Consider the following 27,910-nt stretch of genomic DNA (forward strand, 5'->3'; position numbering starts at 1 on the left):
TTGAAATTTAACCTTAATAGGTAGAACTGCAAGATATAAACAAAAATGAGTGATGCATCAAACTTTGATTTAAAAAATCTTGAATAGTTATAAAACTTTATAATCGTTAATTTTCTTTTTGGCTTAGTTCCTTTATTAATCTGGGGTCGCCACAATGGAATGAACCGCCAATTTATCCAGCAATTGTTTTACACAGCGGATGCCCTTCCAGCTGCTACCCATTCTCATTTATAACAGCAGACAATTTAGCTTACCTAATTCACCTAAAATGCATGTGTTTAGACTGTGGGGAAAACCGGAGCATCTTGAGCAAACCCAGGCAACACAGGGAGAACATGGAAACTCCACACAGAAATGCCAACTGACCCTGCCAAGGCTTGAACCAGCAACCTTTTTGCCTTGAGTCGAGAGCGCTACCCACTGCCCCACCCGTTACCCAACTTTGTAATCATAATAAATTATAAAATAATGAAAAATAATTATTTTTAAAATCTTGAACAATATTAAAGATATGACGTAGTCTTAAAAAGTCTTACATTTGACATTATGATATCTACAGAAACCCTTTTTTTTACAAGACTTCAGTCTATAATCTGAAAAAAAACATTATGGTAAGAAGACAACTTAATTTGTGTGATATTTAACTTATTAATAATATGTTTAGGCACTAGACAGTGTTGTTCTGTGGTTTCTGACGGTTCAGTTCGCGAATTAGGTAATTAACAAAGTTTATCCATAATTTGCAAGTGTTTTTTTAATTTATTAAATCATCTATTGATCGTACAGATAGAAAGGCATCATTTGAAATGATAAAAAGTCGTGCATTTGTGCATATTTCTGTTATCTTTATACTCAAAATAGCAAAACATTGTTTTTGTAAAATAATCATGGTGCGCAGTGGGTATTGCTATCGCCTCAAAGCAAAAAGTTTGTTGGTTCAAGCCCTGGCTGAGTCAGTTGGTGTTTCTGTGTGGAGTTTGCATGTTCTCCCCATGTTGGCGTGGGTTTCCTCTATAGGTGCTCTATAATTATAATCTATAATTAATGCTGTTTACACAGTTTTAAAAGTGTTTATAGTATCTTTAGATGTGTTATGTAAAATGTGTTTTACTGCCTGAATCTTGTCTGATTCCGCATTCAAGGATAATTGCCCCAATATCGCCAAGCTAAAAAAGTAATTTGTAATTTTGTAATTTGAGTAGTTTTTACGAAGAGTAATTTGTACTTTTACTTGAGTACTTTTTAACACCAGTACTTTTACTTGTAATTGAGTACAATTTCAGCAATGTAACAGTACTTGTAATTGAGTACAATTTTTTTGTACTCTTACCACCACTGCTGCTTTCATTGGTTGTAATGCGTGGTTATTTGGGTTACTGTTGCCTTTCTATCAGCTGGAATCAGTCTGACCATTTTTGTCTGATCTCTGGCATCAATAAGGCATTTGCACTCACAGAACTGCCGCTCACTGGATATATATATATAAATATATATATATATATATATATATATATATATATATATATATATATATATATATATATATATATATATATATTTATTTATTTATTTATTTATTTTTATTTTTTTTTTTTTTTTTTTTAACCATTCTCTGTAAACCTTAGACATAGTTGTGAAAATCTCAGTAGATCAGCAGTTTCTGAAATACTCAGTCCAGCCTGTCTGGCACCAACAACCATGCCACGCTCAGTCACTTGAATCCCCTTTCTTTCCCATTCTGATGCTCGGTTTGAACTGCAGCAAATCGACTTGACCATGTCTACATGCCTAAATGCATTGAGTTGCTGCCATGTGATTGGCTGATTAGAAATTTGCGTTGACGAGCAGTTGGACGGGTGTATCTAATAAAGTGGCCTGTGAGTGTGTAAACCGCTTTTTACAGTTTATAGTCTCTGGAGTTGTTGAGTGCCAAACAACATCCTAGGTTTGGGATGAATATAAGCATTACAATCACAATTTGCAATAGTATTACAGCACACCGTGAGCATACAATAGGACCGTTTGTTGTTTGTTTGCTTTTGGCATCGGATCGAAAGGTTGAACCCGGAAACAATTGCTATTTTTGCTCGTCAGTTGCTGTGGCTTTGGATCATGTGAATTTTTTTTTTTTTTTTTTTTTTTTTTTTTAGTCCATTTCCGAAAGTCCCAAGGACATTTTCCATTCATTAGAGGATCACGCTGTGGCTGATTCACACATGTGCATCTCCAGCCACATCAGTCCCCCAAGCAAGGCATTATGGGAGAGCTGTCTGGGCTGTGTGTTTATTGTGTGGCATGCAATGTGTTTTAGGTTAAAAGTGTGTGGTCAGGTGACTTCCTCATAGTTGTGGTATACATGTGTTTCCATGTGACTTAGGGAAAAAAACAGGTACTATAAATACTAGCTGCTACCATGGCTAAATTTCAGACAGCGTTCTGTGATTTATTAAAACAAGCTTGTATGAAAATGAGGGCTGTGTTTCATGAAACAACATGAACTGTTTCTGTATTTTATTTCACTTATTTGTTTGCTATTTAATGGCTTTGACAGTAACTACAAGATTTTAGAAAACATTTGTAATGTTAAAGTACACTATTAGTTAGTGTTATTAAATACTGCATTATGCATTTTATTTTCTTTGTTATATTTCAATGATACATTGTATTAATAGAATATAGCTTTTTTTATTTGATTAGCCTTAAAGGCAGTTACAAACATACTATTATATAATGTAGGTCAATATTATTTTAGAATTATAACAGTGTGCAAAAGTTATAAAGACACGCTTAAAAACATTAAATGGCACTTTTAATCTAGATATGGAACCTAATGTGGAAACAGCTATTTTTGATGTACCTGGATACAAAACATCATTGATCAAAAAAATGCTATTGCCTTTGCTACTTTATGAGCAAGGAGAAGAACTTGAATATTACTTGAGTAGAAATCGGCCGCCCCATCCAAAGCTTCAATGTGCGATCTGGTTTTATATTTGAAATTAGAGAAAGTTAAATATTTAATGAAGGAATTTGTCCAAAAATGTTATGAAACATGGCATGTGATCACATACTTCGAAACAAGGAAGACTCTCTTTTAACTTGTCTGTATAAACCAATTTGTGTAAACAGGTTTAAATGGGAGCACTAATATTGTTTAACTCTAAACGTATGTAGAAGACCACTGTAAACATGTCAGATTATTGATTTATTTTTATTTTTTTATATAATCGTATAGTTAATTTATTTGAATTATTTTTTAGTTAATATTGTCTGACTACAAATGTATGCAGTACTATGAAGTTTCCTTTTTTCTCTGTGTATTTTATATGAATTTAACTTGTTAGTTGATTTTATTTTGGCAGCTAGGGTTATTACGGAAAAAATGCAACCTTGATTTTACAAAATATTTTGTTACGACTTGGGAAAAAAATTACCAAAAAAATCATTTTAAAAAATAAATACATTTTAAAAAATAATAAATAAATAAATTATATATGTGTGTGTGTGTGTGTGTGTGTGTGTGTGTGTGTGTGTGTGTGTGTGTGTGTGTGTGTGTGTGTGTGTGTGTGTGTGTGTGTGTGTGTACATTTATTTTTATATTATTTGGCTATGTGTTTAAAGGGATAGTTTACCAAAAATGAAAATTACCTCCTCATTTATTCTTCCTCATGTGGTTTTAAACCTTTATGACTTTTTTTTCTTATATTGAACACAAAATATATTTTAAAGAATAGTGGCTGACTAGCATAGTAGGACAAAATTACTATTGAATTTAGTTGGTTGCCAGCCTTTTTTTATTGATTTTTTAAAAATGTATTTATATATTTTTTGTGTTCAACAGAAGAAAGAAACCGATTTAAAGAAATAGGTTTTAAACAACTGAAGGATAAGTAAATTATGACAGAATTAAAATTTTGGGGTGAACTGTCCATTTAACATTGACATTGTGTTGACAAAAAATCTCATACTTAATGTAATAGTAACACTTAAAATCAAAAAAGCGATTACTGTAAAGTTAAAAACTTTACAAAAAAAATTTATCAAAATATTTGATGACAGAATTTTTATCTTATTGTAAAAACATCAAGACATTTTCTTGTCTTGTCTTTCCTACAGCATCTCTGCCCTTTGTGGCAATGACTATTGCATCTCATCCGTATGAGCGAGGAATCTTCTGCCAGGACGAGAGCATTGGTTACCCAGTGAAAACCGACACCATCACTAATGTGACTCTGGCTGCAGTCACCATCACCTGCACCATCCTCATAGTGAGTCCCTTTTTCATTCATTCATTCATCTCCATGACCTCATAATCATCCCACACCAGTCAAATGTTGATCCTCACCAAAGTGTCCCTTCATGACTCCACACAGTGCACCAATCACAAGCCATATCTGCTCCTAAACCTCGTACCTTGTTTTCCTTTTAGATCTGTTCGGGTGAAGCATATCTGGTGTACAGCAAAAAAATCCACTCCAACTCCTCTTTTAATCAATATGTGTCAGCAATCTATAAAGTGTTGGGCGCGTTCCTGTTTGGAGGAGCTGTCAGCCAATCACTGACAGACCTGGCCAAGTACACCATTGGTCGACCACGCCCCAATTTCCTAGCAGTTTGTGCTCCCAAAGTCTGCAAAGGATTCGTGAACTTGAACAACTGCACTGGCAACCCTGCAGATGTGACCGAAGCCCGGTATGACTTCATCTTTTTTAAAGGGCTCATGAACTGACAAATCAAAAAAGTGGTATTATAAAAAGCATACTGTTAGATTCAGAACTCGCCAACTACTTGTTTGAAAACAACTTGTATTGAAGCCAATCTGCCAAAAATGGTTGTGGATAGGTGTGTGATGTGCTGCTTTATTGTAAAATAGTTTGGCTAAACTCTGTCTTCCAGATGAAGACTAACTCCTACTTTTGCATTAAAGCCCGTTTAGCTCCGCCTACAGATTTGCTGCAGTATATAATAAAACTGTGGCAAACTTTTTCAAGTAATCGATTATGAATTTTTCATAAAGCATCTGTTCTCTCATAAATTTATTCTGAGCTTTGTTTTTTACAGCAGATGGTGCTGTTAAAGGCTACATTTTACATGCGTTGTCCGAGTCGTATAAGTAGGGCTGGGTGATATGGCAAAAATGCTAACTCCAGCTTTAAAAGTTATTATCCCAACAATGACTGATGCTACAAAAATTGGACGGTTTATTTAATTACCTTTCATACTAAATTTTTTTTCTTCTTCTGTCAAATAAACTTAGCAGGGCTACCAACTCAAATCAATCGCTCCATGGAAAATACGCATTTTTAATGCTCCGCTGTAATTGCTGTATCTCAAACCTCTATCAACATTTTAATACATGTCATTATTTTAAGGTTTTGACTTAAGAATCTGATTTCACCTCAGCACTGCACTTCGTTTTTTCATCTCATTCACGGTGAGTTGAGGTGAGCGAGTGTTTTGAACTCCTCAGTTTAGTGAATAGTATCAAACTGGGACAGAAATATCAGCATAGGCTTTGCTAAATGAAGTCGTAAACACATGTCACAGCACAAAGCATAATTTATCCTTTAAATGTCCACGTTTAATCAATCATTGATGAGGTCTATTGATTAATAGGGTTACCGACAATCAATTGATCATCGAGTAAACGTTAACATCCCTAATATATTGGCTTATGCATGTGTATATTTGCGGTTAACCGACATAATGCTTGATTTCTTGCTTCATCATGGCAGTAACAAAAAATCAGTTGCCGTCACTACCCTAGTTGTCGCATAATGCTGCTGTGTGGTTGGCTCTTAGATCAATATCAATGTAAAAATGTCCATAGCTTATCATCATTATCAAAATAAATTTTATCGCAATTCGATAGGATATTGTTTATTGGCCCCTACGTGTAAATCAACTTTTATGTCACAAGATTAATGTACATACAGCTCACTATTAACACTAAATGGTTAATTATTTAATTAAAATTTGCTTAAATTAGAGGTCTGTATTCTGTATAAAGCAGATGTCATATTATTTTTTCCTCTCTGACACTTTTTCCCTGTTGTGTTGACAGAGAAAAGTTAAAAGTCAATGCAGTGGTGACTCTAGGGACTCTTTACAAGCACGTTATGACCCATTTAACGGCCATCATAATCTTAAATCCTTGAAAGTTTTTAAGATTTGGATATTTTTTTAATTTATGAACATTTATATGCATTTATGTATGTATTATATCATCTTTTGCGTCAAATTACAAAAAATGAATTACCGCTTATGCGAGGTGTTTCTAATGCACTGTCTATTGGGCTGAGAGTAAATTTGACATTATTCTCTTCTCTGGCTGCCGTCATCAGTCTCACACTATTTTATCCCTTTTCCTGAAAGCCTTGATTACACCATTGTGGAGTTTTTCTTTTATTATTTCAGCAAACAGGATTGTAAAAATTGTTTTTGTTGCACTCTGCAATTCACTGCACTCTAAGTTTACCCTGCTATGACGTCTTCTGCTATTGAGAAACTCTGTTAAAAAAAGGTCTATTGGATGCGACCATAATATCACACCACACAACTTGGAGGAACCATGTCATTACATAGTCAATCGTTTGATATGTTTTTATGTGTTTTTAATTACAATCACAGCACTGACTCACAGTGATGTTGCAGATGTTTACAGCTTTGGCCATACAGCTGTCTAAATATACATATTGTGTCAGTCATTCACACACCAGTTAGCCAGTGTGTTCCAGTGAGAGGGAAATTAGCATATTGCATCTAAATCATGATGTTATTTGGTACAAAATTCTTTGTGATATTGTAAATGGACCTCAGAAAGAGTAAATGGTAACAACAGTTACATGTCAGTGAATTTCCTCTCAAACTGGATGTGATTTTTTGTATTGTAGGTTGTCCTTCTACTCTGGTCACTCCTCCTTCGCGATGTACTGCATGCTGTTTCTGGCGGTGAGTATTATAGCAATTATGCAATGCTACCATTTTAAATAATGAGATCAAACAAACATTTGGGCTTTGGATCCTGTTTCTTCAACAAGTTGCAAATGGGGGCACATTCAGAAAACCTGTTTGAAAACTGTAAGTATTTCTGCAGTTATATTTGGTGTCACTGACATAACAAATTTAAAGATGGTCACTGTTGTTCCAACCCAATCTCACAGCAATTCATAATTTTTTCATTGAGTGGCTAATTCCTATGAATTCCTACAATCTAATTCGTACAATTGTGAACGATTTGCTTATCACCCAATGATGGTTGGTTTTAGGGGCGGATTATGATTTCACGCCTCCTTTTTAAAATCATACATTTTCAAACGAGTGATTTTTAATTCTTATTAGTTAGCCACTACACTGACAAAACGTAAAATACTTAAGTTGTCTCATGAGATCAGGCTGGTTGTTCAGCAAATTCTGCTATTTTAATACTGGGGATTAGGAATTAGGACATGGCACATCAACATGCTATTTAAAAAGTATTTTTTTCTATGTTAAAAGGATTTTTTGTCCTAACCATCTGGGACACACAAAATTTCTATTTTAGAAAGCTCTTACAATAGCATATACTACTAAGACAATGATCTCCTCAGGTACTGATTTTGTGCTTTATTTGATGTTAAATGCTACCAATGTGAGTTTATATACCATTATAGGTGCCATTTATTGCCATACTACTGAAAGCAGCAGCAGATGGTTTATTGTAGAACTTGTATGACTAGATAAAATGACCAGCAGACTGTTTGAAAATGGAAGTCAGAACTGACTCAATCAGCAAATGTCATGGTTTCCGGCTTTTCTCTTAATGAGTCAAACTCAGACTGGTGGTTATGAATATCAGAAGAGTTTACTTTATTGGAATATTTTCCAAAAAGCAGAGACGGCCTGGAGCAAACCCATCTCTAGTCTCTCCCCAGGACAATCTGATGTCCTTCAAATTTGCTGTATCCTTTATCCTTGCTTCCTCCCACCATTGTGTTTTCACAGCTCGTTTCTGGTTCAACAAGCTTCTCCAAGCTCCTGTTCCTTTACGACCCCAATTCAAAGACCCCTCTTCTTGTTGACCCTTAAAATGTACAGATCTTATGTATTCACTTTTTTTTTTTCCACATACAGTTCACATTTGGTAATCATAACTAATATATATGCTTCAAACATCTAAACTGGACTCTTTTTTTCCCACACAGTATGTGTCTTTTTAAATGTAAATGACAATTTCAACATATATTTTATACATTTCATGCTTTTCTGACACAGGTGGTTCTCATTTTATCCCCAAGTCTTCTCTCGTGCTCTTTTATGGCCCCTTTACCTTAACCTATCACCTGCTTCCAAAGACATATAATGGCAGATTCATAGGGCCCTCCACCGACCCAATAAAACATTTTTTTAATTTAAAGTTTTTACACAGGTTTAGAAAATAAAAATCTTCTTTACAAACCAACAACATCAGTCACTCAGTAGCCTATTTATAATGTTAAATTGGTTGAATATGTGTTAATTAGATTAAAAGCCTTTCGACTTGCAGTATTCGTTGAGAGTGCAGTGGCTGGTATTTAAATGTTTCTGTCATGTTGCATCTATGTTGGTGCGGACAGCCAAATTGCTTGTCGCTGGAATCTTGTTGTGTCCCATGTTGTTGGGACATGGTGTGAGGGTGAAAGATTAACACACTGGTTTTGCACTTGATTGTGAGAATGCCAAGTTTATAAACAAACCAAGAGGTTCTTTGAGCATTGCTACACTTGTTGTTGTACGTTCTGTCCTCAAAACGTATCCAAAATGTGCTACATTTGAGGAAAAGATGGAAACGATGAACAAATAGTGTAAATGTTTTGTTTTATTTATTTATTTTTTTTAATAAAAGTAGTACTAATAGGCTTTCTGTAGAGTTTGTATAGACTAGAACTGTTCATGAAACAATAAGAGAGCACAACAAAACAAACAAACAAAAAAAAATCTCTGAAATCTGCCAAAACAGGTTCATCACCATAGCGCAAAATGATTTCCTTATAAACTACAAAGCTGAACTCTTCATTTAGAGAGGCCACTAAGCTAATACTAAGCTGTTCTTAGCCTTTGTTATTTCCCTGAGGTCAAAGTCTTTTTTTCTTTTTTTTAAACTGTCCAATGTTCTTGACAAATTAAGTCTTTAATAAGTGTCTAATAAAAGAGACCTCTTTTTCTCTCTGCAGTTTTATGTCCAGGCCAGATTGAATGCGAAATGGGCTCGTCTCCTGAGGCCCACCATCCAGTTCTTCTTGGTGGCCTTTGCTGTGTATGTTGGTTACACTCGTGTGTCTGATTATAAGCATCACTGGAGCGATGTGATGGTCGGGCTCCTCCAGGGGGCACTCATTGCAATTCTAACCGTAAGTGAACTAGTTTTTGCATATTGCTTCAATATAGAATGACTTTCTGTCTTTTCTAACTAAAATGTAAAAAATTAAAAATAATTTAAACAAGACTTTTAGGGTGTGTTCACACTTACAGTATGTTATTCAGGGTTTTATTTTATTTATTTATTTATTTTTTGTCAAAAACTTAGATTCAAATAAATCGATTTTTAGTTTGGATGTGAATAGAGTCTGAGTTTGTTTGGCGTGCCCCAAAGATCAGATAGCAGTGTCCACAATTACTTAAGTCAATCACATTAATAAACCAAATGCATCAGAGTTCATTTTAAAACTGTAACTACAGAGGCATTCATATAGTGACTATATTTAGCCATTTCATTTTTTTATTGTCATTTAATAATTAAAAAATAATTAATTCTAACATTGTTATTTTATTAAAATTACAAAACACAACTGAATAGTGTTGTCACAATACTGGAATTCGATACCAAACTATACTAATGTTTTAAAAACGTCTATTTTCTGTGAACATTTAAGCGCTTTGAAGCATGTTCTCAAACAGTGCTGATTTGCCATTGTGTTCAACAGAAATGACTGAGATTTGGCTGTGAAGGTCATCAGTTCACTGAACTGAACAACGTTTACTGCATGTAACCACAGATACAGGGACACTTGAGCATTTCAAAGCCATGTCAATCAGCTGGTTTGTCTATAAGCTGACATACGAGCGATCTGCTGATGAATCGCTGCTTTAAAACAATCCAGTGTCGATGTATCTGTGGTTATACGCAGTAAACAGTGGTGAGTTCGGTGAACTGATGACCTTCATGGCCAATCACAGTCATTTCTGTTTAGCATGCGAACAGAATGGCAAATCATCGCTGTTTAAAAACGTGCTCCACAGCGCTTAAGAGTTTGTGGGAAATGGACGTTTTTGAAACTTCAGTACCAATTGGTATCAAATTTTAGTATCCTGACAACCCTAGTTTACAGCATTTCTGTCTTGGTCCTAATGGTCAATTAATTGCATGTATTTCAATACCTGCTACTTATTAGTGTGCCTTTAAATATGCGTGCCTCTATTGCCAAGTCTCTGCTAACCAGTGTTGGGTAAGTTACTTAAAGTAATGGATTACAGTTTACTGATTACTACTGAAAAATTGCAATCAGATTACATTACTAATTACATCATGTAGAAAGTAATCAGATTACTAATTACTTTACTTTAAAGTTGCTTTTAAAATACAAAATAAACTGCAGCTCTTCAATAATTTAATATTCACTGAAAAACTTTACAATGTGTTTAACACAGCAGTTTGACAAATTCAAAAGATTTAAAGAGATGGTTCGCCCCAAAATTAAAAAGTTCTCACATCATTTACTTAATCTTCACGTGTTCCAAACTTGTTTGTCCTTTTTTTTTGTTATTTTGAACACAAAAGAAGACATTTTGAAAAAAACTGGATATATGTAACCATTGACATTCATAGTAGGAAAAACACATTGCGCATTATGTCTACAATTGTGGAGACAAACTGTTAACATTGAAATGTTAAATACATGAAATCTGGAATACGTGAGCACGTCGCATCACTTGCATGCCACGTGCGCATCGCCCCAGATATCCATGCATAAGCCGCATGCCTCTGTTTTGAAACCACGAACTTGGAAACAACGCACAAAAGAAGTGATATTAGAACGACTCCTTAAGCAGCTACGCTTCTCTTTAGATTATCCGAAGTTACCTTCACTCCCGATTGTAAAAAGTAACGTCTGTATTTCCACTTGAAGAAGCAACTCCTCTCGTCAGCAGCCATTTCAGCTTGCGCTCTCCAGTAATTTAAAAGCGAATGTTTATTAGCTGACGTTGGAGCGTAACGTGATTTAAAAAAAAAAAAGGAAAATTGTTTTCGAAAAACTATACTTGTAATGCATTTACAATGACGTTAGTTACTGTAATTAAATTACACAAATTTAAAATGTAATTCATTACTGCTTTCCCCAAAAATGTCATAAGAATACAGTAACTCATTACTGTGGAACGGGTTACACCCAACTCTGCTGCTAACAAAACAACTTTCTGATTACAAGAAACAGTGTTAATTTCATTGACAAATTTTTCATCATAATTTTAGTGACGAACATGTTTCTAACAATGAAAACGAGACAAGTGATGATGACGAAAACTGTAATAAAAATATACTGACATTTTTGTTGACTAATAAAAAGGAGACGAGAATGAGATTGAGGGACTTTTTTGGGAAATATCCAATTAGAATTAATATTGGTGTGTGTGATGCACAATGCACACGTACATTTAAAAAGTAACTGATCCACAGTACATCTTCTAAAGGGGCGTCTGTCTGATTAAAACTATGATGATGAAATTGCAACTGAGAAAAAAACAAGATTCACGTTTGATGTCAAGACGAAAAGACTGTAAATCGTATGGGGAGAAAAAAGCTGACAAAAACAACAAATCTAAAGCAACATCAGCATGCCAGGGAATCGTCTGCAGGGTAAACTTGATATGTTTTTATTTAGTATTTTTTATATTATTTAGTGTGTGCTTTTGCTTAACTGAAACAGTGTAGCCTCTCACTGACCATTCGGTTAATCTTAAATTCATGATCGTGGCATTAATTTAATGGGTATTTGTTTCCTCACGTGTTTCATTTTAGCTTTGGCTAAAAATTGGCTAATCCTGATCGCGCTGACTTGCCTGACAAAAAAAGTGTGCATCTTCGTGGACGATCTAATAACTCGTACACAATTATTCACTGTATTTTTATGGTAATGACTTAATGAAATATGACAAACTTTTAAAGCTTAATTCTAAAATCTTAGTAAAAGCTTTGAATGCAAATATGAAGTGACAAATTGACCTCCTATGTAAATGATGTATAATCTTATGTAAACTAATGTAACCGCTATGCCCATTTTAGTAGTAATGGAATTAATAGAGATCTGGTAGTTCCACTGTTAACTGAACCAATCCTGTTAAGTGTGAACTCACCATTAGTTGGAATTGTAGCATTTTCAAGTCATTCTCTCTCCTTGTCTCTTGTAGGTGCGATTTGTATCAAATTTCTTTAAGGTCAGCCCTTCCCCTGAATGCTCAAATCAAGAGAATGCGGTAAACGAAGAGCGAAAACCCAGTAACAGTTACCGCTATTCTGGACCTGTGTGAGAGAAATGAGGTTGAATACTCGCATTATGTCTCCCACAAACCACTGGACTGACGGAAGGAGGCAGAGTAAGACTGCACATGCTCGCAATGGTCCTCCTTGGAGAAAAAAAAAAAGCTTTAGTGTGTTTTACTTTGAGTGTGAAAGAACAGAACTCTTTATATCTATTTAATCAATTTATTTTAATCAAAATGATTTGCTGAGGATACCTGAAATTGGGGGACCGGATCTATTTTTAAAGTCTGTTTACTGTACAGAATCTTCTATATTGGAATCCTAAATCCTACAGCACTGTTATGTAAATAATGGTTCGCTTTTCTCATGTCATTTGACGAACTGAACCATAATCTGCGGTTGAAGATGTCGGAAATTACTGCTTGTTTGTAATTTTCCACAAACTATGCGTGCAATTAATTATGTAATAATCTGGACTGCAATTCTAGGTTAATGTCATGAAATTATTAGGATATTTTTTTTTTTTTTGGTTCCCCTATGTTTAAAATATAAACGTCAGATACCACTACAGCATCTGCAAGCCTTTTATGCTCATTTATTTTCAAGTTTTGCATTTTAAAAAGAATTGCTTTATTGAACATTTTACTTTGTGAACTGTTGTTTACATTCCTATTAAATATTTGTAATAATCTGCTTTTTGGTTATTGCGCACCACATTGCCTTGTTTATTGAACGTTTTCAGGAATTAATGTTGGAAAGCATGCCAGAAAGACATTTTTAATGCATTTGTGTAAATAAGCAGCCTTAAATGTTTGCCTATCCAGTTAGCGTATTTTAATCCTAAGTACTGTCAATAGAACATATGTTTATGTAGGCATGAGCACACATGGGTCCAGATGTAAACCTTAATTTTACATCCTGTAAAAAACCTATCAGCCAGAAGTGGTAGAGCTCTTATCTTATTTGGTTTGCAAATGTTATTTACATTAGCCATGTTCTCTTCTAACTGCATTAGCCACTTTCCTTTTCAGTTCAGCATTGCCCTGGCCAAGCATCCAATTCTGACAGGGTATTTACACGTGACTATAAATTAGATCAATCTGTTTTCATATTGAATTAAGTTTTGAGGGTTCAATCAGACCAACAATTCCAATGTCATTGCCAAGATACTGATATTTAAACACACTTTTCTAATTACATTGTATTATGTCCATTTAAATATAATAGGGTATATGCAGAAGTATTTTAATTTGTCAGTAACATGGGTCAAAAGCTTCCTGCAAAGAGCTAAGAATGACCAAGAGGCGACACTTAATAGAATGTTCCATGGCAACAGCAGCGCCCAGCAACAGCCCCACAATATAGCCATTCTGGAGTGACCGTGATTGGCTGTCCATTGGATCTTATTTCTGTCGCGATGTCCTTTCCATTCAGACACTAGCAGAGTGCGGGTGTGCGTGGGACTGATCATGACTGAAGATGAGTGACCATTAACGTGTGAACGTTCTGGTGAATAATGCAATAATCGACCCTGCAATGGGGGATTCGTCGGCCGTTTGTTAAAGGACAGATCAGAATAGACTATTGATGTATGGGACTTTGACAGTACACAGCTCATGGATCAGTTTCTTCCTCCATTTCACAAGTGTAAGTAAGGACGTTTTGGGAACAACTGAATCGCGGAACAAATCATGACAACTGAGGCAGTTATTTTGATAGTTTTTTTTATTGTAATTAAAAAATACATTAATAAAACCCATATAATTATACTACACTGACTTTACCTAAATGTGTATCTTTCATTCTAACATTGTTATTTTATTAATATTTCAAAACTGAGATCTGAATTCTGACTAAAACAAGCAGCAGTAAGTTTCGTCACAAATTGACAAGACAAGAATACATAAAATGATATTACATATTTAATATAATTAAATTATATATGGTCTGTTCACTGTATGTTAAGAAATATTCCATCTATTCCAGCCTTGTGTTCCTAAACGTAGATAGCAAGACAAGAAAAAAAAAGTTATTCTATGGTTGAGTTTTTTTTTTTACCCTAAGTTGTTATTCTGCGGGTTTCCATCTGGCTTGACGCCTCTCTGCTCATGCAGGATTGAGCTTCAGAAGATGGCAAAGTATCAGTGAAAGCCATTCTATCATAATTCTCTTTTTTTATTGGTTTGGAGAAGATCGTAGGCTGGTTGTCATTCACAACACTGTCATTAGAGCTATTTTAGCTGTTTATTGTTGCCGTCTCCAAGAACTAATTTACAGAGCTTTTTTGTAACATTGGCTCAGTTTTTTTTTCTATCGTATTTGCTTTTTGTTTTGCACTCTCAATTATAGACATTTTGTCTTACCACAACCTTAAAATAGGCTACACAACACTGTTCAAAAGTGCAAAGTTGGACTCACCAGGATGTATCTTCAGAATTGTGTCGAGGATGTCATAATGTTTGCTTTCATTTGTAGTTGACTCTGAAGAGCTGTTGTTTTTATAAGGCGACATATGGAAGCAGTCAATACCTTTTTTTTAAGGAGCTGTGTGTAATCAACGTATTTTGTCTTTAGTCGATAACCGAGACTTAATTGTGTCTTGCGCGAATTACAGGGGGGTTTGACCACTCTAATTAACGCTTGATCCCCCCTGAAGGACATCAAAACAACACTGGTGGTTCAGCTCTTTAATACTAAGAAATAATTTACTCTGCTTTGTATTTGTAATAATAATGTTAACTATTAAAATTTATTTAAACATCTAATTAATAATATAAATATACATTTGACCACCCCTATAATGGTTCATACCACTGTAAATGAATAATCGCACCAATCAGTCTGTGAGAAAAAAACTCATTAAACAGTCAGCTAAAGTCAGTAATGAATAGTGAGACAAATACGCAGTCCTCACTCCTCCAGATCAGCTCATACACTTTTTATAGTTATGCTGTGAGCTCTGGACTCAACTCCGAGAGCTCAATTCACTTTATATATCACCATTTTCCTTCTGAAAACGGGTTTAACTGACCATTTATAGACCGTTTGTATGTGCGACCATATTGGCGATACTCAGATGTAAACAAACAACAATCTGAATGGTAAGATGAACATATTACTGAATACTCTTTCTGTTTATTTATGCTGTTTATACTATGGGGAAATATGTACAAGCTGTTCAATCATATAGGAGTTATTGATCAGGGGTGCATTTCCCAAACAACGATGTAACTCGCTGCTAAACTGTCATCGTACGATGCATCGTTTCCGAAAAGACAGATGTAGTGACGAGTGTTTCCCAAAACCTGTAGTTTCTCTGTCGCAGATCCATCATTTGAACCATGTTAGTTATAACATAAAAGGCCCATAAAGATGTTCTAAACGGGGTGGAGGAACTACTTCTTCAGAGAAAAACCTCATTATTTCTTTGTACAAATTATATTATTTTACACGCACACGCATTTAAATAAAATCCAATATTAGTTTTGGTAAAAACATGCACTCACTTTCCATATTTATTGAAATATATGTAAACAGCACATATAGGGCCTATGTTTCCTTTACAAATATTATTGAAAATATTACTCTATTCTAAAATATAAAATCACTTACAAAAGCTAACACCTATTCTAATATCATATTTAAATCATATAAATAAATAAATAATAAGGCTATTTATGAGAAAAATAAAATTTATATTTATTATTAATTAGGAAATGAACAAAATCCTACTTTAATAATAATATTAATGATGATGATGATGATTATTGTTGTTGTTGTTGTTGATGTTGTTGTTATTATTTTATAACCTCATTTAACCTACTATAATTTAAAGGTATTAACGTATGCTATATTTTTTGTTTTCTTAAGCTTTGGAGACTTAACATAAATTCCAGTTTTAAATCATAGCTTTTCAATATAGCTTTCGTTATGAGCTACGGCTGTGTTCAAAATGTCATCAATGTTTTCAAAGTGCACTGCGAAGGGAGCACAATAGTAAACATAAAGAAACATGAAAACTGAACTGTAAAAATACTTTGAAAGCAAATTTCACCCAAGAGTGATGACTTTGATGCTTTTAAAAATATATATTACAAGTTTAAATGTTCTAAATAAATAGGGCATAGGGGGCCAACTATTCTCCTGACTACAGCTCCAGATGTGTAGTTGCAAGTGCAAAAGTTTGTGACGCAGTTTGCAAATGTTCGTTGAAACGATGGATTTGGGAAACGGCTAATCAACAAACTATGTTTGTAATGACAGAACTTGCGATCTTTAAGTTGGCTAACGATGGTTTTCGGAAACGCACCCCAGAAAAGGGTGCAGTATTTTGACTAACAGCTGGTAAAAGAGCAGTATTACTGACGATATTAGTTAATATTTCACTTACTGCACTGAAATGATAAGAAAAATCCTGCTTCAGTTTGGCCACAAACACCCTTTATTCGTCCGCTTTTCTTTATTCTGCTTAATTTAAAGTTTTGGGGGTAAAGCGATATACAGTTGAAGTCAGAATTATTAGCCCCGTGAATTATTAGCCCCCTGTTTTTTTTTTTTTTTCCTAATTCATGTTTAACTGAGAGCAGATTTTTTTTCAGCACATTTCTTAACATAATAGTTGAAATCACTCATTTCTAATAATTGATTTATTTTATCTTTGTCATGATGACAGTAAATATTAGTTGACTAGATATTTTTCAAGACACTTCTATACAGATTAAAGTGACATTTAAAGGCTTAACTAGGTTATTTAGTTTAACTTGGCAGGTTGGGGTAATTAGTCAAGTCATTGTATATCGATGATTTGTTCTGTAGACTATCGAAACAAAATTTAGCTTGATGGGGCTAATAGTTTTTTTCCTTAAAATAGTGTTTAAAAAATTAAAAATTTTCAAACTAATTTCGAGAGGAGCATGTGATATGATTGACTGCAGCTGGCCTCCCATCTACACTCATTAGTTAGCCAATCTGATCTATCCTAACTCACTATAAGTAGCCTCGCTAGATTTACTCCCTTATCTTCGTTTTCTGAAAACTATTAATATTTGAGTTCCTTTTTTAATATAATGCAGGTTATTTTTTCCCCCAAAATATATTTAATGTGTTTTGTTTAAACTACAGAACAAAATACTTAAATAAATAAATAAGTGAAAAGACAAATGTTTAACATGTGAAAATTATTATGTAAATAAGTTACATAAATTCAAATAATACCAGTACATAATTAAAAAAATAAATAAATAATAACAATGTTCAGTGCAGTTTTGTATCTTGCGTTTTACAGCTTTCTAGTGTTACTGTTTAAACAAATTTGTTAATTGTTGCTGAAATGTAAGACATCTGAACAATACTAGAAGACACCAACAAGGGTCTGAAAGCTCAAACATCTAAAAATGTTGCATGGTCCACATGGTTCAGAAAGTGTTGAAACGGGGTCCATGTTTTATAAAAATCTTGTCATTTTCCTTTAACAGTGTATGTCAGCTTCTCCAGAGCAAGATCATTTCTTTAATCCACTGGCCACAGGATGGCCCTTGATTTTATTTATTTTTTATTTTCCAATTTACAGCAATAACACACTTCACTTGGAGTAAACTAAAATCTAATAGTTTGTGTTTGCTTGTGTTTAGATCCAGGTTTACAGGGTATATATGAAATAAACATAATTTGGGATCCAGATGTACATTTTCCTCAATTAATTCACCAATCATGATAAGAATCACCCTCCAAAATGTTTGGATCTCATTGCACTCCCATAATAAGTGATAAAGTGTACCTACTTCTTCGTTGCATTTTGTACAAAGAGCAGGTTTTTAGCATAATCAAGGTTTTTTTTTTTTTTTTTTTTTATTTAAGTTTTTTATTGCAAAGAGAAACCATTCACAATATTTGTTAGACATTTTTACATCAAATTCTCCAAATTAAATGTCCTTATCAGGGTCAGAAAACTAAAGCAACACATCCCTTTACATGATCTTCCTTCATTACTCTGTTAAAATAGTTGGGTTAAAAATATCCCAACATATAACTCAACTATAGGTTATTATAGCACCTTCCCAACTATGGGTTATTTTAACCCAATGCATTGGATTATTTTGATTAACTGTTTTTTTTCCATTCTGGTTTACCAATGCTACTAGTACTACTATTAATATTATAAATATGACTGTGTAAAGAAATACCAGTATTCAAAAATATTGAAAATGCATTATTTCAATTTCATTTTAGTTCCAGATTCTTTTGTTCAAATAAATCAAGAATCACAAACAATGAAGAAAGAGCAGACGGTTATAAACTGTGCAAGCAGAAAATCATGTGCAGAATATGGATATCTTTGTGCTGTAGAGACCGTCCAGCAGCTGCAGCAGGCTTAGCTCAGTGTCCACAATGTACAATACATTTTAACCACATCCAAACACTTCTAAAAGATGGTCTTTGATGGTGAAACGGATATAAAAACCATGACACGAAGGTAATTTGTTAGAAAATAACAACAAAATAGTGTTGTAGCTTAAATAAACTTTATAGCGCAAAAACAACATTACGCACGCAAATTAGTACAGCTGTTTTGTGTCAATTAAATCAGTTGTTTGTTGAAATTCAAAATTTTAACCCAACTGGTTGACTTATTAATAAATAGCAAAGAAAGGTTAGAAATAACCCAACAAAGCACCAAATATTTAACTTAACTGGTTAAGTTATTAATAAATAACCTAATTAAGGTTAAAAATAACCCAACAAAGCACCAAATATGTTTAACTTAACCATTGAGTTAAATAAATAACTCAACGTTTTTTAGAAAAATTTACTACAGAAAAATTTAGTTCATCGGTTCCCCTATAGACCTTTTTCTTGGCTGCTGCATGGAGGGCGCCATAGCGACCAGCGACTTCCGGTAGAATAGTTAGAACTTCCGTTTACATCGTTTACAATAGGTAAATTGCACTCCGAAAATGGCGTTTTTAATGGATTACACAGTGTTTTTGTGACACACCACTTAGAAATGTGTATGTTAAAGCCGTTATAATCTGTCAGATGTGGTTCAAGTGTGAAAGAAAAATATTCCCCTAGTTCACGTGTCTGCCGTCAGAAATACAGTGTGTGTGTGTGTGTGTGTGTGTGTGTGTGTGTGTGTGTGTGTTTCTGGACACACACAAACACGCACGCGATACTTCATTGCATTATAGAGCAAACCAGATTACTGGCATGAAACTTAACAGGTATGTAAGTCATACCATCACGTTTGATTGGGCTGGTTTTATATTTAAAAGAAAGAGAAAATGTTGACTTTAGCGATGACGAGGCTTCATTTAAACAGCAGAAGATGCCATCTGACAACGAGGGGAAAGTGCCTCACAGCAGCTGTTTTCCATCCTATTAGATCGCATTTCTTTTAATAATCAGACCAGGAGATGATGGACAACAGTATTAGTTCAAAGATAATAAAAGCAGGTAAAATAGATTAAAACTATTGTTTCAAATCTGTCCAAATGTGACACTCATCAGCTGCCGACCGGAAGTTCCTAGCATTCTCCTTGCGCATACATGCAAAGCATAATGGGTAATTTTGCGTTCTAAGAAAAAGGTCTATAGCACATGTGTTTAGACTGTGTGGTAACTGGAGCACCCAAAAGAAACCTACGCCAACACTGGGAGAACATGCAAATTGGGTTGCATGGTTTTCCAGTACTATTTTAGCATCGCGATACTATGGCTCCAAAATACTGGCGGTGCTGCTGTAGTTTGTAAACGACAGTATCGTCATTAACAATCTATCTACAATAGATAATGTTGAATGTGGAAAAGTCACTAAAATGCTTACACATTTGTGCAACAATAAACCATTTTATTTGAATAGTTTGTGAAGCCCTTTAAGGTTGCAAAACTGCGTAGAATTCATGCCTTTTATGGTAGCCTATTGCACGTTTTCGAACCGTTCAGTTCGAAAGCACATCTGAATAACTTAATTTCTGTTCCTGTCCATATGATTTAGTAGCTACAACAACCGTGGAAATTTCTTAAAAGAACAACTCACGAAGTGGAATTTTGAATACATAATAAGACTAAAAAATTTATTTAAAAAAAACAAAATAATCCCCCTCCCCCGCCTCAGAGCACTGACAGGCGGCCCAGTCCTCGTACAGCAGTCTCTGCCACCTCCAGCCTGACAGCAGATCACCCCTCTGCGTATCGACGGCAAATGATTATTGGATTTAGCAGTGGCAGTGTGAAGGTATTTCTCTTGTACAGTCAAACCAATCTGCTTCTCCTTTATATTAACAATTTAATTTTACGGTTTATTCTTTTTTTGTTCACAATCACAGATGTTTTAAGTGAGAGTTTCAGAACTTGTTAGAGTTTATTACGTCTGAGAGATTACTGCACATTCACTGCACATCTACAATGATATACTGTATTCAAACAGCAATGAATTTAGTTAAATTGACATGCTTACATAAAGCGTAGTGCAAATATAAATACCCCTTTATTAACCATAGGCTGTCAAACAAACAGAAATGGTAAAACGTCATGACGTCAGTAATATACAAATTAACGTATGACGTAATCTAGCGACTTCTCGAGCAAAGCGTAGCGCCTTTTCATTGAAAATAGTTGGCAACAGTGAACAATCTGAAACCGGCAGATCTAGAGCACCAATAGACAACGTAACTGTTCATAAGACTGTTTCTCATCTCAGTTTCAAGTTTTCTCGTAAAATCTCTGTTTGTTTCTACAATTAGCCTAAAAGTAAAGTCAAATTAGATGCATAGTTTGACTTATAGTAACCAAGCTAATCAGGAATTGTAGGTCAGAATACACAAAATATCTATCAAAACACTGAAACATAATTACGTTTAATTAATAAATTAGATTACGCTGCGTAAAACATGTGCTGATAAGTTGCCGATTCATTCCGCTGTGGTGACCGCTGATTAATAAAGAGATAAGCCGAACAGAAAATGAATGCATGAATAGTAAATTAGATGTAATAAAATCGGCACATTTTTGACATTTGATCCTACCCAGATTATGCTGCACTGTATTGGAATGGTCCTGAGGTTGGGGTTAGGGATAAGGTAGGTTAGGGTAATCAGCTTATATAACACTACTACACATTAAAATTTACACTGGTAGCAAAATGTGATGGGTAGCATATTGCGTCATTAAAATGCGCTACCTACTTTTTGAATGGGAGGACAATCTGACAAAGTAGGACAAATCGACAGAACACTGGTTTCAGTTCCACCAGTGAACAGGCTGATAGCCTTATTGCCATGCCTTGACGGTCCAATCAGAAAAAAGTATTCTAGATATAATATTATTTTGTATTATTTAGATTATTAATATTATTTAGTAAATTAACCGGTAAATTGTATTTAATTAACGTCTACTCCAAGCCTACATCTATCCCCCAGAGTAACGTAAAAATAGTTTGTTATTGTACAGTGTCCCAAAAAAAGATGGGCATCCACAGTATCCCTTCAAAACCTTTTCCCAAATTATATGCTGACTTACTTTCCATACTATATTATGGCTATCCTAATTAAGAAAAATCTACAAACATTAAAAAAAGCTTATGAAGATATCTTGAACATTTCACCCTTTAACTGCCTGCTCTACCAAACGGTTGACCATATTTTGATTGTTTTACATAATGACTATTAAAGTCAATTAAAAAAAGACACACAGCATTGCTGGTTTACAAAAAATCAAACAAACAAATTCCTGTTGCACTACACTACTACACTTAATTTTGGTTTTATTGTAAAAAAAACAAAAAAACAATAAGAAAACATGTTAAATGAGAATCTGAACTATTTTATGGTACACTTCAATAAAAGATGATTTACTATTCAATAATGTTTTATTTTGATTATTTGGGTCTTACACTTTATATTTTTTTATTTTTCATATACACGTATTAATTCTGGTACATATCAATCATTTGGTTGATATTTTAGAAATTATGGGATGTGTTAAAAATGCATTGTGTGTTAACTAGCAACATTAGGAGTTAAGAAATGCAATCCAATTTTTTTCTTGGAGGGGCAGTTATATAGCAAATATTCATTCATTCATTTTCTTTTTGGCTTTCCGTTTAATAATCTGGGGTCGCCACAGCATAATGAACCGCTGGATAAGTTGGTGGTTCATTACGCTGTTGTTACCCCAAATTAATAAAGGGACTAAGCAGAAAAGAAAATGAATGAGTAAAATTCCAGTTGTCCAGATGGGAAATGTTAACACTGGCTTACAATGTGCCTTGCTATTATTATTAGTAGTAGAAGTAGTAAACTTTATTGTCTTTGACAGGAAATTTGTTATAGGCATCACCATATTGCTGCAGACATTCCATAAAAACAATATAAAATACAGTAGTTACAAAATGTATAATGCTAATTAAAATAGACTCTTGTAAAATAAACCCACTGAAACAGCTACAAAGGATTTCTATTCTATTATATATTATATTATTATAAATAAGCTAATCTGCATGTGACTTTAGTGATATAATTCATTTCTAAATGTATTTCTTCATCTATTTTCCCAGATTAATCAACACATGGTCTTGTATTCCCTTGCTTTATGGAATTAATAATAAAACAATAGTGTTATTTTTCACACACTGCAATCCTGAAACAAAACCATTAGACTAAAAAACACATACTTTGAAGACCATTCACACAAATCTTTTCATAAGCCATTACTCATCACTATTTCATGTTTTCTGCCCCCCTGTTTATTTTTTTCTCCAGTTTCTGTTTAATGGAGAGAAGGTTTTTTCAACACATTTCTAAACATGATAGTTTTAATAACTGATTTATTTTATCTTTGCCATGATGACAGTAAATATTATTTGATTAGATATTTTTCAAGACACTTCTATACAGCTTAAAGTGACATTTAAAGGCTTAACTAGGTTAATTAGGTTGACTAGGCAGGTTAGGGAAATTAGGCAAGTTATTGTATAACGATGGTTTGTTCTGTAGACTATTGGGAAAAAAATGCTTAATTTTGACCTTAAATGGTTTTTAAAAAATTAAAAACTGTTTTTAATCTAGCCAAAATAAAACAAATAAGACTTTCTCCAGAGGGAAAAATATTATCAAACATACTGTGAAAATGTTCTTGCTCTGTTAAACATAATTTAGGAAATATTTAAAAAATAAAAAAAAAATCAATTAGTGGGGCTAATAATTCTGACTTCAACTGTAAATATCAAATAATTATAATTGCGTTCTATATCATTCTTAATTTGCCAGAAAATGCTTCCTTCCTTTAAGGAAATGATGAAAGCAGTTTTTTTCTGACTCACATGTGGCATATATCCTGGCAAAAGCAAATAATCCTGGAGGGATCCGCCGGCTGACTTGAAATACACAGAGCTGAAGGCCTAGAGAGAGACAATACTACACTTCTTTCAGTCCAGGGGTCAGTGATGTCTGGCTCCTGGCCATACCCACCATCGGCTGGATGGGTTTATATATTTATACTCACTCACTGTTGCTGCTGTTCTCTGCGGCTCTGTGTGGAATTATTACAGGTAACACACATTGGACCGTTGTACATTTTGTGAGCTGCTGACAGCAGTGTAACAAGCCAAAGGTTTTACTTGAGTGAAAGGAAAAATATTCCAATTGTGTCTCTTTTGATTTCGTGACGACTTGAAGTAACTTTGATACACAAATGCGTGATTTAATGAACACCTGGCAACCGCAGTTTCCCTCATATTCTGAAAAATAACAACACTTTGACTGTTCATTCACACACATACTCGTAGTGGCTTAATAAATGTGGAATTTTAGACTTTTAGATCATTTACAGACACGTACGTTGTACATATAAGCCTCAAGGCCAGATTTCCGGCTAACTCTAATGGGACGTTTGGCTCCTGGTGAGGTCAAAGCATCCACTAGAGACATCTGGAATGGGCAGCAGTGGCTCAGGCCTGGAAAATACAGGGTCTGTTAACTTGCCAAATGGGCTCAGATAGGGTGAAGGGGAAAAATATGAGCACTATGGCTGGAGAGAAAAGAGAAGTTGAGTATTTTAAGATTCAGAAAGTTGGTGCTGGAGGGAATATGAAAGTAAAAAAGGACATAGAGTGCATGCGTGCAAGGAGATAAATATATACACTCACCGGCCACTTTATTAGGTACACCTGTCCAACTGCTTGTTAACGCAGATTTCTAATCAGCCAATCACATGGCAGCAACTCAATGCATTTAGGCTTGTAGACATGATCAAGACGATCTGCTGCAGTTCAAATCCAGCATCAGAATGGAGAACAAAGGTGATTTTAGTGACTTTGAACGTGGCGTGGTTGTTGGTGCCAGACAACAATTGTAGAATGGGGTTGGATGTGGTGCACAGAGAACCAATTCATCAATGGTGTGGAAACTGCATTGACATAGAGACACAGAGAGAACAGCTCAATAGCAAAGAGCAACTTCTTTAACATCAGAAGGCAATTTTAAATGCAACATCTGAAACAGTATAAAGGTTTGAGTCTAAAAATGTTTGGGGTTTATTCTGACTCCGCTGAACCCAAGGTACTGCCATGTTTTTTTGAGACTGCTATGCTGAATAAAAATCTTCATAGAGATTACTACGTCGTCCTCATTTTTTCTTACAGGCTGGTCTGAGTATTTCAGAAACTGCTGATCTCCTGGGATTTTCACGCACAACTAGGATTACAGAGAATTTAAACTAAAGTTTACAGAGAATGGTCCAAAAAAAAAAGAAAATATCCAGTGAGCGACAGTTCTTTGGGCACAAATGCCTTGTTGATGCCAGAGGTCAGAGGAGAATGGCCAGACTGGTTCGAGCTGATAGAAGGGCAACAATAAACACTCATTACAACCGAGGTATGCAGAAGAGCATCTCTGAACACACAAGCGCAAATCATCTCAGACTGGTTTCTTCTGGTTATTAGTAAGGTGTACCTAATAAAGTGGCCTGTGAGTGTATACACACACCATTCAAAAGTTTGGAACATTTCAAAAAAATGTCTTATCTGCTTATCAACTAATATTTTATATAATATATATAAATATTATGTTATTTACATTTTGAATAACTGTGAATATAATATATAATGTACATTATTTCTGTAATTTAAAGCTGATTTTTCAGCATCGATAATCTGTTTTTAGAGTCACATGATCCTTCAAAATTTCTTTAAAATGCTGATTTGCTGCTCTTTTTCGATCAGTTATTACTGGTAATCAGTCAGTTATAATGGCTCTTGTTATTACTAATGATACAAATGATACTAAAAAATGATCGGTTATGTTAAACCAATGCTGGGTCAGATATGGACAAATCCAACTGTTGGGTTAAAAAGTCACATTTTGGTTACATTTTTAAAAATGATAATAAAAAAGTGACGTTTGTCAAATTTTGACCCAATATTAGGTTACGACAACCTAGTATTTTCTAAAGTGTAATTAATAATTAATTTTTTCTCATGCTTTGAAGAATCCAAAGTTTAAAATAACAGCATTTTTATTTTCAAATATTTTAAAGGTCTTTACTGTCCCTTTTGATCATTTTAATGTATCCTTGATTAATAAAAGTTTTTTTAAATAATATTCTTTATCACATTTTTTCATCCAAATGGATGACAATCACCTTCAACGATTAATCTTCTTGATTATCAGTCATATTAGAATTACACTTAAGATTGAAATAATTATGCTGATAGTTATATTTTAAATCACATGAGTGAAATACATTTGAAGTGATAAAATAGAAAATGTTTATTTAATATGTAAAATAATTCACAGAATTTTTATGAGGTCCAAACATTTGTTAGGTGTTTCCCCCAGATTTCATATATCATATACTGACGTCTCCTGGACATTTAAAGTATAACACCTTGCTAGTCATGATAACAAGATAATGCTAATTATTATTATTTTTATTTTCCGGCGGGAGTTTTATTTTATGGATAGTTTAGGAGTCATTATTTTGTAGTCAGGCAACAAAAAGTGAATATGTATCTACTTTAAAATACAATTCAACTCTATCCGTGAGAGATCATATGCACACAATTTGCAGAACTCTGATTATAATCAGTTCTGTTTGACTATCGTAAAATATAGCAATATATGTTTTAAATGTTTTGTTAAAAAATAAATACTGCCGACTGTTTTTAATTAAATAAAAATATATTACATTTACTTTTAAATCTTCAAACTGTAGTATGGAGTATGTAGTAAGCAGTATGCTAACCCTCAAAACAACGGTGAACGGAACAGAAGCTCCTTCATGTTTACCGTTTTGCGGCTAATTTCGTTTATTTCTACCGGCTGTTTTCTGACTTTTCTTATTCGCAGGTTAATAAGAGCAAAAATATAGGTTCTACCGAGATTTGAACTCGGATCGCTGGATTCAAAGTCCAGAGTGCTAACCATTACACCATAGAACCACGTGCTTGAATAGGTGAGTCAAGGGAAAATATTTCTAAACACAGAACGTACACACATTTATAGGCAGACATTTCCCCAACAGAATTGCCTCTATGTTGTGTTCTAGAAATAGCATTTCATTAACCCTTGCTACCTCTGACAAACAAATCAGCTCAATTTTCTTAAAATGTATTCGAGATAAATAAAAATAAATAAAGACATTACAACATCTAGCGCGACACAACAAATAACCGCGAGCTAAGCTAACGTTAGCAAACTCGCTAGCTCGTTTTATACACGAGTTCTCGAGATTAAGCTGTACCAACTGTGATTAAAACGACGTGAAAATATGAAGCAAAATGTGAGAATTGCAGTTACACCCACGGAAAACATGTCAGTTCATAAAAGCCTCTTCAGTTGATTTTAATTGTACGCCCTGCTTTGCAATTCTGATATGTACCTGAAGGGGGCAGCTCGTAGCACATTTTACCGTTATTCTAGTGATTGCAATCTATATTAGAAGCAAATTAGGGCATTTGCAGTGATTAGAATTAACACACACGTGGGCGCACAAACACATTAGAAAATATCAATAAAATAATGAAACATTTGAAAAATGTAGAAAACATCAAGTGATACTGCTGTCCCTTTTGAAACAACAAACAAAAGATAATAGATCGATATCATTGATCGTATTTAATCAATGACTTTTTTAAATAACAAGACTAATTCAGGTGGTATAACATCATAATGTGATGCAATTTGTCAAAACAATATTTATTTAATAATAATTTGTGACATATGTAAAAAAAAAAAACAAGTTTATCTTGTAAGTCAAATTGAAAACATTTTTTATTCATTCATTTTCCTTCGGCTTAGTCCCTTTATTCTTCAGGAGTTGCCACAGCGGAATGAACTGCCAACTTATCCAGCATATGTTTTACACTGCAGATGCCCTTCCTGCTGCAACCCAGTACTGGGAAACACCCATACACACTCA

At 34.1% G+C, this 27,910-nt stretch overlaps 2 protein-coding genes and 1 non-coding gene across 5 annotated transcripts in view; 2 read left to right on the forward strand and 1 right to left on the reverse strand.

Annotated features, from left to right (window-relative positions):
• plpp2b (phospholipid phosphatase 2b) overlaps positions 1 to 13,185 on the forward strand; it is a 42,306-nt gene extending 29,121 nt beyond the window's left edge. Inside the window, 5 exon segments of the mRNA NM_199953.3 lie at positions 4,117 to 4,268; positions 4,430 to 4,692; positions 6,894 to 6,951; positions 9,192 to 9,368; positions 12,424 to 13,185. Coding sequence (NP_956247.2) covers positions 4,117 to 4,268; positions 4,430 to 4,692; positions 6,894 to 6,951; positions 9,192 to 9,368; positions 12,424 to 12,543 — 770 coding nt within the window. The 3' untranslated portion in view covers positions 12,544 to 13,185.
• Positions 13,186 to 15,341: 2,156 nt separating this feature from the next.
• Positions 15,342 to 27,910, forward strand: part of tle2a (TLE family member 2, transcriptional corepressor a) — a 77,806-nt gene continuing 65,237 nt past the window's right edge. For 2 of the 3 annotated variants that reach the window (NM_001444226.1, NM_001444224.1), the window contains exon 1: positions 15,342 to 15,597. Coding sequence is in view for 1 of the 3 variants with exons in the window: in NM_001444224.1 (NP_001431153.1) it covers positions 15,595 to 15,597 (3 nt within the window). In the remaining 2 variants the exon portion in view is untranslated. Of the gene's footprint in view, positions 15,598 to 25,133; positions 25,366 to 27,910 lie in introns of all 3 variants that reach the window. The other variant, NM_001444225.1, reaches the window with a different exon arrangement.
• Positions 26,859 to 26,930, reverse strand: trnaq-uug (transfer RNA glutamine (anticodon UUG)). The gene has a single exon. It is a non-coding gene; the product is annotated as a tRNA-Gln (tRNA).

This window comes from Danio rerio, chromosome 22, assembly GCF_052040795.2.
Source record: "Danio rerio strain M-AB ecotype USA chromosome 22, GRCz13ab, whole genome shotgun sequence".
NCBI classification, from domain to species: domain Eukaryota; kingdom Metazoa; phylum Chordata; class Actinopteri; order Cypriniformes; family Danionidae; genus Danio; species Danio rerio.